The sequence below is a fragment of the Halyomorpha halys genome, unplaced genomic scaffold (assembly GCF_000696795.3).
Source record: "Halyomorpha halys isolate HHAL.00 unplaced genomic scaffold, Hhal_1.1 Scaffold868.1, whole genome shotgun sequence".
NCBI classification, from domain to species: Eukaryota; Metazoa; Arthropoda; class Insecta; order Hemiptera; family Pentatomidae; genus Halyomorpha; species Halyomorpha halys.
Genome location: NW_027108945.1, coordinates 521,249 through 534,292, shown reverse-complemented (window position 1 = coordinate 534,292; position 13,044 = coordinate 521,249). Strand labels below are relative to the sequence as shown.

The 13,044-nt window shown below is 30.9% G+C and overlaps 1 protein-coding gene across 2 annotated transcripts in view; it reads right to left on the bottom strand.

Moving 5' to 3' along the window:
* The window catches only part of Ets65A (DNA-binding protein D-ETS-3), a 168,292-nt gene that overhangs the window by 64,942 nt on the left and 90,306 nt on the right, over nt 1-13,044 (bottom strand). For both annotated transcript variants that reach the window (XM_014430238.2, XM_014430239.2), the window contains one exon: nt 3,651-3,701. In XM_014430238.2, the coding sequence (XP_014285724.1) occupies nt 3,651-3,701 (51 nt within the window). The remainder of the gene's footprint in view (nt 1-3,650; nt 3,702-13,044) is intronic.

The following is a 13,044-nucleotide window of genomic DNA, read 5'->3' as shown; positions in this document are numbered from 1 at the left end:
TAGTCTTATTTTGTAATATTACCATACAAAAAAAATATGTATATTAAACTACTTTTAAAAAAATAATAAAACTAAAAATTAAATAAAAAGAACCCTATTTCGTAATGACAAAATAGTATTTCGACAGTAAGAAGAAACCACAGATTTACCACAGCGTTGCTCCCAAAGCAAACTGTTTTCACAGCTCTGTGGTTCGTACAAACAGGCCAGAGATTTCTCATTTAGCTGTAGAGGCGGCTGGAACAATTTGCTTACGGATAAAGAGTGAGTTAATAAAAGGGGTGCCAACTGATGCCTGATTGTACCACATCAAAGGCATCCCCTGAGGCGCGCCTCTATCCACTGCCTCTTGGTGACGACAGCTCTTCTGCTTCGCTTGTCGCTTGGGGAGGTGTCGTTCGTCATCAGTGGTTAGTAGGAAATTATTATTTCATCGTCATTCTATTATAAATAAATAATCATTATAAAAATTGCAGGATAGTTGAGCATTTCAATGTGATATACATTCATATAATCAGAAACATAAACAGGGGCTTGACGGACATCATTTTTCCCAAATTGATTTTTTTGTTTAAATTTACTTTAAAGTAAATATCATGTTTAGAGATATCTAAGGGGACCTGAATAAACACTGTAAAATTAAATTTGATAATCTGAAGCACCTAAAGCATTCTGGCTAAGTGCTGAAGAAAACCCTTAGGTATATATAGGAACCACTCCGAGCCTAGAAAGTTTAAAGTTATTTAAATTTTCAATATGTTTTTTATTTATTTATTTTTTGTTGAATTAAACATAACTTAGACAGAAATTGAATGCATACACTAACTTACTGAAATAACAAATAATCAAACTCAATACCAGTATTGCTATTTGGAAGCTCGAGTTCTTTATAGACAGATGGTACATTATCCTTTTTTTATAATTTATTTATTTCAAATAATAAAATATTACAAAATTTTACATTTAATAGGAATAATTAATAGAGTTAAGTGTATTGGTACCATAAGAATGAGATTAATACATCGTAACATTTTTAAAACCTACTCGAGTAACAAAAGCTCGTTAATAACTATTTAGATTGTTCTGCCAACAATAGATTGGTTACTAAATTAATTTTATTTTTTATCAAAATTAAATGATTACTTAACACTGAAGAAATCTGTGCTAGGTCAATTCACAGTGTGTACAGTCAATGTCGCTGCCTTGGTTTAGCAATCGATAAAGTCTAGGGACAACTCGCAGTAAGCCTTCTTCACTTTGCTACTTAGCTCCTGAAGTAGATTTACTTATACATTTCCTTTCCTAAAGGATCGTATGTTTAAATGTTTGCTTTTTTCTTTTTTTGCACAGCTTCAGTCAATTTTATTAGTTTAAAAAACAATACAATTTGGAAATCAATTAATGTTGCAACATAGTAATATTACTTACTTAACTGAAAACTGTTATCTCATTTTATACGAACAAATGATTATATGTTAGATTGATGCTTATGAATTTTCGGATTTTTTAGAGAATATATAAAACTGCATAGCTTTTTTCACAAGCTGTTTATTTATTCAAAATAAATTTCATTCGCTTCATTACACTTTTCCCAGCAGAACTTTACAGCTTGGATGCCTGTCTTAAAAAAATACTGATCTTTAGAATTTAATAAATTCAGATGTTGATTATTTCAGACTGTCTTAATTTTTATACAGTGTAGCCCGTAAAAACAGATTTAAATGTTTAAAAAAATGAAAATCGGATGTCGAGAGATCCGGTGAATAGGCTGGGTGCTGCAAAACTTAATATTTCAATTAATTTAATTTCGCAATTGTTCTATGCGATGTATGTGGCCGTTTTGGGCATGCAGTATGCATCAACCTAATAGTAATTACAAATTACTATAATAGAATATATGTTTTCCAAAAATGTAAAATCAGAAGTGTCTTTATGTTTTAATTTAAATTTTAATACCCAGGTTTGTAGACGGTTGGTGTGAACTAATTAATTTGTGAATCAAAAGTAACGTGCATTTCTTGAATTTTGTAACTTCTCGAATTTCGATTACATAGAATCTCATATACTAAAAATCCCCTCCCCTCCCCCCAGTACTTCAAACCTAAATTGCTAAAAATATCACCTTTTCTACCACAAATCAATTTGGTTTATAGATAACCAGAAGCTACAAAATAGTGGCCACTATTGTTACCTCTTTGTGGAATAGAGAAAAACTATTACGATATAGATAACAACACATAGAATAAAATAACTTAAATATGAAAAAACTTAAATAATATGACTAATAGTTATTAATTTAAAAAGGCAAATATTCGAGACGGAATTACAGGAGCAAGCGAGAGGCATCGGACGAAACGGATGGTGGAGGATTGGCGAAGCTTCCCCTGAGGATATTCTGCGGGCCCTCAACTTCCTCCCCAATCAGGGCTCTTCCTTCTTCTTCTTCTTCTCCTTCCTTTATCACCAGTCTCGTCGCTTCATCTCCGCTCCCTATTATAATCGAGGCTTCTAAACTTTATCTCTCTTTCGATAGGGGGTGCTTTCATGTTTCTCCGATAACTGGAGTATGGAAAGTGTATAAAAAAAAAATATTCAAGCCGTAGCAGGAGGGAGAGAGAGCAGTACTTTATGGTTATTCATCTCTGGGTACACAAAGAAATATATTGACTCAATATCAGCTGAAAGATTCTCTTAACCAATTTTTTGAAAATTCACTTGACCCAATAGAAGAAAATCTTTGGTCACTTACAGAAGCAAATTTGGAGTATAACAAAAAAAAAATTACAGAGCTCGTAAGGACTGGTATATAAAATAAAAAAAACAGTTTTTTTTTTTATACGATCTTTCACTATCTCGCGTAAAAATGTTACTATGTACCTACTTCCTGTAAAAAGATACCAACAATATTTTTCTTTACTTGTATTTTTTAAAATAGTTCCTCACTAAATCGTTAAAAATATATATATATATATATATATATATTTCCCTAATAACTTCTTACTTTCAGATACATTTTATACACCGCTTGAACTACGGTTCAATCCCAACAGAATGACAAAGCGAACTGACTGCTGCCGCAATCACAGACACTGCCCTCACTAACTGCATCAGCCACCCCCGACTGATTGCAGCCCCACGGATCTTTGATCATCAACGGCTGTTGTCTCCTGCTAGCCTGGGGCAACGAGGGAGGGGACTGCATGTCCGAGGTGAGGGAGTAGTGTAACCAATCTATTAGTTATTATATCGTAGTTGCTTGTTAATGGAACTATATTTAAGAAAAAAAACTCTGTCAAGTAGTTATCCCTCCCGTATTACCTTATAAGTATAGGAAAATAATTTATGATTGATTGGGAAAATGATACGCATTAATAACAAAATACTGACGATTTAAAAACGCATTAAAAAATATCCTGGTCTGGGTGCATAAAAAATCCAGAAAATGCATTTGTGAGCCCGCCAACATTATTTAAAAACTATTTCAGTTGCGTCATTATACTTCCGAAGCAGCGACATGATAATTTAGTAATGGCTGTCTGATATAGATATAATCTTCATCGTAATTTATGGCTATCCTATAAACTGATCACACTATTAATATGAAAATAATAAAAATTGTTATTAATTAATTAATAGTAAAGTTTTGTTACCTTGCGTCTGGGCTGTAGTGTGTGAGCTCCATGATCCCTTATAGCCGGTATCTGCAACATATGATTCTGTAAGTAATAGCAAGTGGGGTAGCCAAAAAAAAATTATATAATTAATGTATATAGTGTATTAAACTATACTTTTCCTTTAAAAGGAAGTACATAGAAAGTTAGGTTTCTTCAAACTATGCAACTAAAAACTATAGCTCATTGATTTTCCCCATTTTGACTATTGCCTCAACATTAATATATCTGGAAGAAAATGTATAAATGAAATGTCAAAAGAATAACTGTATAAAAACTTGAAGCGAATGAGAAACCAAAAAAAAACAATAATGAATAAAAAAATAAGTCTTGCGACGGTAACAGAAGTGAAACTTCTAGAAATTAAATAATTTATTAATAACGACAATGCGTTCCCACTTCTATCAAAAGACAGAAAATATTAGTTTCAAAATAATAATAATTAGAATGTTCAGCTATTTCTTAAGTAAATTCTAGCAGGATTTTTTTTTATATTGTAATAACAGACTATGAGGTAACAGAAGATCATTCAAGAATGGCACTGCCGAGATTGTAAGGCACTTCTAATCTCCTACTCTCCTATTAGAATATAAAAATTATTCTGCTAGAATTGACCAACGTTGCTCCTTTCCCTCCTCCCACCCATACCATTTCTATTACATCTCGCGTTGCGAAATCAATTTACTCCCTTATGATTTTTATTTATCTAGAGTTGTTGAACGTCAGTATAGAAGTTTCACTTCGAAATTTTTGTACTTCAAAACATATTTATAGTACTTCGGCCATGAATAGAGAAATCCGGAAAATAAAGAGAAAAAAAGAATTATTAAGAATCTATGACGCTAGTAAGTGCGATAATGCGATCGAGAGTAAAGTTATCGGATAAAGAATGAGCGTAATCACTATAAATGAGATTGAGATTGGCTAACGTGCTTAGTGTATTTTAAGGAATTACAAAAGAACTACGATGAATAAGTTTTGTATCACGATTTATGCACCGTAATAATCCTGATACACAACTTATTCATCGTAATATGGAAATGTATTTGTATAGCGGGAAAAAAGATCAATTTTATATTACTCTAAAACCACGGGTCCTTGTCTAGTATATACCAGACTAACTGTAAGTAGTGATTCAGGTCAACGTTGACCTAATATATATATATATATTGTAGGTCAACCTCAGGAATTTATTATAACCAAATATATCCATAAATCCTGAAGTTCGTTTTGGAATGCCAACGTTCTGTTGAGGTTGGTCTTACCAAAATTTAAGACTTTCTTTGTAAGATACCACAAACAAGATTAAGCTATAAATATTATTATTTAAACCTTTTCACAATCTTACTGTGCAAAGGAAATGACATGGTACTAAACAAGACAATAATTATTTTTTCAATTTAAACTTAATATATTTTAATGATTTTTTTAATCGATTGTAGGAAGTTAGCACTGGTGACGATCAAGAAATGTATAAGATAGTAAAAACTATTTATTTACTGCATTGTATCTTTTGTAGACTGCCATCCGAACTTCCTTCGATCTATTACAGTCAAATATTAATCTCCCTATAAGATTTTTTTAATCATTCAGATATCGTTTAAACTGTCTATTATAGTAGTTTTCAGTTTATATATGTTAATTAAGTCATTTGCTTGATTATAAACTATGATGAGTTAATAGTGCACATGAAGTCAGTTGATGGACAGGACGTTTGCTATATATATTCTTGATTAAGTGTTATCCGAGGAATTCTTGGTTGAACAAATTTACTGGTCCACCATTGAAAACATAACACTAGCGTTCATCATAGAACTTAATTAAATTTGTTTGCTTGTAACCTCAATCTGGTCGTTCAAATAGATTCCGTGAATTTACCTCTATTAGCTCACGAGGCGGATAGCACAAAGCGATTGTATAGAGAAGAGTTCTGTTAAATAATTCAGTAAAATGGAAATGAAAAATAAAGAATATTAAATGAACCATATCCATAAATCCAATATAGTATAATTAAATAAAGAGGAATCATATTTATAGTTCAAAATGATATTTATATTAAACAGTCTAAGGGAATGAGATGAGAGCGGTTGCAATGAGGAATGCATCTACGCTAAACTCTTCCGCTATAATAATCCGCGTTAGTAATCTGCCATAGTACTCTACGATAATACAGAGACTTTACCTCAAAGAAATTTATTCATTCTATAATTAATTAAACATAGCCTCAATCTTAAATGCATTCACATTCGCGAGCGGTGCAACTATATTGCAATATCCACTGTAGCCAGTGGTCACATGTTTTTATTTAGCTCACTTAAATTCTCTCTCAGCGTTACACCTACCACCTCTAATTACATTAACTATTAGCTAATTATACGAACAATATCAAATATTCTTTCATTTTAAAAATTAGTCTTACTGAATACTACTACTCTCCATCAAGAGATAGTGCCTTGTCGTAAATCCATTTTCGATTAAAGAAAAATTAAAATCCGTACCGTTACAATGCATGAAGGGTCATATGTTCAGTAAGAAAATACTTTTTCTTGAACAACTGTTGTACAAGAAGGTGATTTGTTATTTATCACATTCAACCGCACATCAAATTTGGGAATATTAATAAAAGAGTAGAATTATATTAAAGTAGCATGAGAATCAACATATGATCCAAAATCTATATCTTGAATCCTTATCTAGAGTGTTACCTATCTTTTTGTGACAAGAAATTCATTTTCCGAATGTAAATAATTTAAAAAAACAAAACCAAAACAAATTCAATGTTGGTAGAAAACCTAAAAATTCTACAAACACTGAGAAACTAGGTGAATTTCCATTTTTTTTCTCTAAATAATTTTTGTCTTATTTTTCAATATAGGAACTATTTTTCATGTTGTCTCTGTTCTATAAAATCGATCTAGTACAAAAAGTGAAAGCAACTTCAGTTGAGAGAAGTAAAGATAGTGAAGCAGTTAATGAAATGAAAAATAGTTTATTATTCTGGGACTATGTTCCTTTATAATCCTTTATATAAGGAATTATAAGGTTACAGATTGGCCAAACACTGAGTGGGCGCTCTTAATTACAACTTATATTATAATTGCATATCAATAATATTAAAGGAAAAAAAGTATTAAAAAAAAAAGAACAAAGGTATAAAGGCAGTAAGGAAACACCTTACTATAAAATCTAAAAACATTATACCATTTTTTTCTACTTAAATAAATATTCAAATCTTTCTATGTAAAGAGTGGAAGTCAGAATATTTAAATTGAATTAATGTCCTAAGTTGCATTGTAATTTCAATAATAAAGTTTTAAATTGAAACAACAATGAATAGTACCTACGTTGCAGAGATTAAACTAGTTTAATTTTCCTTCATTAATGAACTTGTTTGTTATTTTAAAAACCCTTTATTGTAAATAAACAAATACATAATTATATATAAACAAACAAATATTATAACTGTCATGACGCGTTAGGTTTCCACTTATAAGTTACTAATTTTTGTACGAATTAAAATGAGATAGAAAATGTGGTAGAAATATTATGATTTGAGAAAACATTTTTGGATGGAATTTACTTTTACACAGTTACATACATAAACACAAGCACAAACAATAAACAAATACACACACAAACACCATGAATATCCATGGAATGTGCTACTATCATTAGACTTGTAAATAATATTAAACGCATTAAAAGAATATCACTCATAATCGTATATTTATACAATAAATAATATTAGAAAAATCATTTAACATAACTGGTGTTGTATTTTATATTTTTTATTGGAGAACTCATTTTCATATGAACTATCAACTTTATTGAAATAGTTTATTCGAACCTCTGGTTAAACCAGGTTTAACAATCACTACTGATTGTTGTACCTGTCGTGTTTATATGGAACCATAATAAGTGTTGTATCTGTCGTATATATACATTATAACGGGTTATATGTTTCATTTAAATTGGGTATGCTACATTATAAAATGGTTAAATGACATTAGGTATAAATGGTTGAATGAATTGGAACTGTAGAAGGAAAATATTATATGCTTTTGGTTTTGTGGCATTAATGTCAAAAATGCATTCGATTGGCTTGGAGTAAGATATGTGACGAGCCATGATTTTAAAATTCTTGCAAAATATATTGCTATTTGTTGTGTTATTTTATCTGACAACATAATTGTAACACATTTATCTATAGTATTATGGAATATAAATTACATATATAAAACATTAACTAATCAAAAATGAGCTACTGAAAAATTACAAAGTGTAACTTGTTGGCTGGAGTATCTCTTCATTTATTTTTACTTGGTAATTAGACTACAAGTATCTTAAACGGTGTGGTATACATATTTAAGAACAATTGGAAAATTCAAAAAGTAATTGAATTTAAAATAAAATTGATTAATTGACACAAATTTCGTCGATTCTTAAAAAACAAACAAATAATATGTATGTTAAAATAAAATTTATGACGATATTTACCGGCAAACAGCATAGAAAAGTTGGTAAAGGTGCCAGTCCTCGTGAGGTAATCGGCCGAGGTCTTGATGTCCAGCATTGCGATGTGCCCGTCAGTCAGACGCGTGGTAGCGGGCGAGTGGCCCCGCGGCAAGCACATGTCCCGGGCATGTGTGATGGCAGCTCTGTTAGGTCTCGGCGTCGAATGAGGAAGGAGTAAGGTGACCTAGGAGGGGGGGAGGCGTGTCTTAGACCGACCAATCGCCTCGTCCCTACCCCCTCCCCTGACCTACTTCATCAGGAGTGGGGATAGTGTCTCTTACATATCGCCGCCTTGGGGTTTGTTTTCACCGGTGAGGACGCATTTGCAAAAAAAAAAACAAATACGATTAAAAAAAAAAGAAACCTACATAACCTCTGCCCTGAATCGAGGACATAAAACATTTTAGCCGACGTATCTCCTCCGTTGTGACAGGTGGGAAGAATTATTACTATAATTCGCCTTTAACTTTAATGAGAAACATATTATTTAGCTCAACCATGAACCAGGATATCTTTTCTACATTGTTCAAATTAAGTTGTCTCTTAACCACCTTCTTGTCAACCAATCAATGGAAAAAAAACAATTTGTTTTATTTTCCCTTTATTTTGAACAACATAAACAGCATTTGGAAAACAATGCTATAGATTTTATAGAAATATGTTCTAACAATATTTTGTTTTTACATTTTTTAATATGAGATTCGGCATCACTTTTAGTACTAGATCGATTTATTGGGGTAATCAGATAATTACTGAATATATTGAATTCTCTTTTTCTTTAAATTAATACTAATTAAAAAAATTATTTGAGTCCTAAAAACGGTTGATTGGATTACTTTTCCAAAGGCATTCAGCGTATATTCCAGTTACCAATTACATACCCTCAACATCACTAACCTTAAATATTCATAATATATTGGAAATACTAAAGAGATACTAGAGACCGGTTTTTCGTGCAATTGTATCTTAGCTGCAAATTCCGTCTAACCTCAACAGAAGATTGAATCATGGAAAGGACATTCAACTAACACAAATTTTATATTGTAAAAAAATTACACATTCTGGTTTGTTTTTTGGCACAAAATTGCATGTTTTAATAGATATATTTATATTTTTTTACATTCAATTCAATGAATTTTTCCTTCAATGAGAATATGGTTAGGGTGCGGTGAATGAAGAACACAAGTGAGTAAAATTTATTTTGTGTTCTTCACTTGTACTCCCCAAGTATCTTCTCCTCATATATCCATGATCAACTATCAACTGATCCTTACAAATTTCTCCTTTTATACAGATTAAATATTCATTTTAATTTAATTTTATTATTTTTCCTTATTTAATTTGAAGTTTAAAATTTATAAACTTGAGGTAATGCAATCCATTGAGTTACACATGAAGTCAAGTCGAATTCAATCTAAAAAACACCTAAAAATAAAAACAAGTTAACACAAAAGGGGAATATTCCTGGAATAGTATTAACCAGGAGCATCTGGTAACCGAAAAAGTTAACTCGCTTGTATAAGCTTTTTATAGAGAACGTTCAATGTCATTTTTTTTATCTTCGATTAAGTCCTGTCCATCTCTAGCCCTTCATTCTTCTGTCTTGACTTTGTTTGAGTCTATGGTTAATTGTTTATAGTTGATTATTTCAGGATTTGGGTATGTATAAAACAATTTGAGTCTTAATTGCACGATTTTTGGTTTTATACTGCACGGTTTTTAGGTTTTGACCGCAAAATAATTCGGTCTCTATAAATTACAATAACAGTATTTTTAGAATTAAAATATATTAAAACAAAATTATGAACTTTTAAACATGGTAGATTTCTTTGGATCTCGATTGAGATTAACATAATATTTATTTATTTTCATATTCAAACAAGTCTTGAATAGCAGTGAAACCACTTGTTAGAGCATACAAAATGTCATTAATCGATTTTTAATGTATTTAGGAGATTTAAATATTCATCAAAGTTACCTTGTCCCAGTGGTCATGGCCGGAAATCGCCACGAATGGTAAGGGAATAAGATTAAGTAGAAAAGTAAAGAATGGCATGTCGGTAACGGCCAACGTCAAAAGCACCATTCAAGAGATGGAGTATTTAGGTTCAGAATTTTTCTAAGTGAAATAATAATAAATTCCGTTGTTGTCTCTTAAGACCAAAGGCATTTCCAACAGAAACCAAATATACAAAGAAGATAAACAAGACAACACTCCACTATCGGTCTTATCTTTTCGTTTCTCTGCAATAGTGGTTTTCTTACACCTTATATAAAAAATGCATTGTCATCGTGTAGGATTTTCAATATGCAAATTCCAAAAGTTCAATCTAGTTTAGAGACAATTGAGTCCAAAAAAACAATTTCAGGCCAGCATCTTTGCTACGATTATGTCTTCAAAGGGTGAACAGATTTTGTTACTTAATTTTTTATTTTGTAGGAGTTTGGCTATATATGCCTGTGTACTAAATCGGATAAGTTTTATATAAAAAAAATAAATTCCCTAAAAAACTTAAATCAAAATCAATTATTTTTCTGTTTTCGGAATTTATTTACAATTTGTATTCAGTGTCTAATTATTCTCACTTTTTCCAAGTCAAAATTCATCTTCATTGTGAATCACCTGTTAGCTTTGAACAAAGCTGAGGTTACCATGAATTTTTACATTCGGCTAGTTTTTATATAAATATTTAATTCCATTACATTTAAAATTCTTACCGTTTTAGTATAAATAATTAACACTCAATTAGCATATTAATTTACGCTATGAAACTGCTTCCTTAGAAAGTGGACGTAAATACCTCTAAATGTCATAACCCCATTTTAACAAAGAAATAAAAAAACTAATTTTGTAAACAAAAAATATGTAAATTAATTTTTAAAAATCGTAACAATATGTCCACAGAATAGAAGCTCAAGAGTGAGTAAGAATGGAAATGTAACTGCCCCTATCTGTTAATTATTAAGGGGCAGCCCCTTCGCAGGCCTAAGCCATTATGAAAACGACGTCAATTCTAGAGAAAAAAAAAACGAAACAAAAGCTCTGTCACAGTTTTTTGTCCCGACACTTCGTAAATATTTATGACGCAAGGAGGTGATACCGGGTGGTGTTGGGATACATTAAGCCGTGAAATATGACTCTGCTTTCTTGAGCTAGCTAATTGGTTCGTTCCTCAGCCATCCAGATCTCACTAATGAAGAATCTCCCCCAGGCCACGCCCACTTGGACGAACTAATTAACGTAGCCTGCCGTCGGAGGGACGACACCTGATCCTTTAATTTAGGATTAATACACCAGATGGCGCCGCTGAGGAAATGAGCCACTGCCGATATATGAAGGAGCCTTATCTCCTTCCCCGTTTCAATTTATATTTCACAATCGATAGCTCCTTCACTCTTCTTCTCTTCTCTTTTTTTTCCCTTCTCATTTTGTCACCCTTGGCATATATGAAAATTCTGTAAAATATCAACCTTCCCTCTCTCACATCTATAAATTCAGATAAGTCCCCTTAGAATTCTCGCTTAGTAGATATATATTTTTTGTATGGATCGTTTTCATATAAAGAGCACGGAAGGACGCGTCATTGTAACGAAATTGAAAGTTCAAACTGAGAATATAAGAAAAACAAGTTTTTAAACATTATTTGTATGACTAAGTAAAAAAAATTAAATTAGAATTTAACGTTATTATTAGTACTTTATTTTATTTGTACTAATATTTTATGATACAAATTTGTTAATATTACAAATCCGCTAGAAAATAAATATTTCAGTCGTAAAATACGTCTATAATTTTTATTTTATATCGAATGAAAATGAACTATTTCTTTTTAATTCTTAATTTATTTTAAGATATGGTTTATTATATTTCAAGGGTATATTACAAATTAAAACAAAAAAAAGTGAAAATACATATTAATCGTGAAATTTAGAAAAAGAAAACCGTTCTATTAATGTCATATGTTTTACTGATTATCGTTTACGCAATCCTAACATAATTGTAACAGTACTTTATTTTGGGTTTTAAAGTAGTATATTGTTTGTTTATGTGTTAAAATATTGTGTTCAAGTTTATAAGAAAAGTTGTACCAAGTTTCAAAGTTGAAGTAATTAATCTTATTTTATTCAATTATTTTAATTCAATTTCCAAATGGTTAGAAGTTAAATAGACTGGTGTCAATAACATTCGCAAGTTCTTCAACTTTTAATCTGTACATTTTTTCCTTGCACGAAAGGCTGAATTCATTTTTAATAATTGAAAACAAATTTTCAAGCCGTAACATGCCACACAGTGGAGGGAAACTGGCGTTTTAGTGTCCCTCTAAATAGTTCAAATCTTCTGCAATTATCAAATCTCATCCTGTGATATACAGGGTGCTGAATTCAATTGAATGCATTTTTATTTTATTTTTTATTTTGATAATATTTTCAGGTGTAAAAATATAAATCTTAATTTTTCCTATGAATAAATGTTAATATAATTCATAGTAGTTAATATGGTTATTGTTCTCACCTGATTTTGGTTATAGGTTCCAAGAAGGCCCTTAACTTTATATGTTTCAATGCGTCAACGAAACTTGCGCAAAAGTTTCTCCCATATGTAAACTTTCATGGGAAAATAGTCTCATCACAAAGGTCAATAAAGCTCATTTTTTCTGGACTCTCAAAAATGTTCAAAAACAGTATTAAAGTAGATGTGGCCAAAGAATTTTAGAAAAAAAAATATTACTGATTAGTTTATCTAGTATGTTCCTGGATGATCAACAAATTCTTATTATATAAAGAATCACTTAGTGTTTAAAATTGTTTGAAATAACTAAAAAACGAGCCAACAGTTTTAGGACAATATATATATATA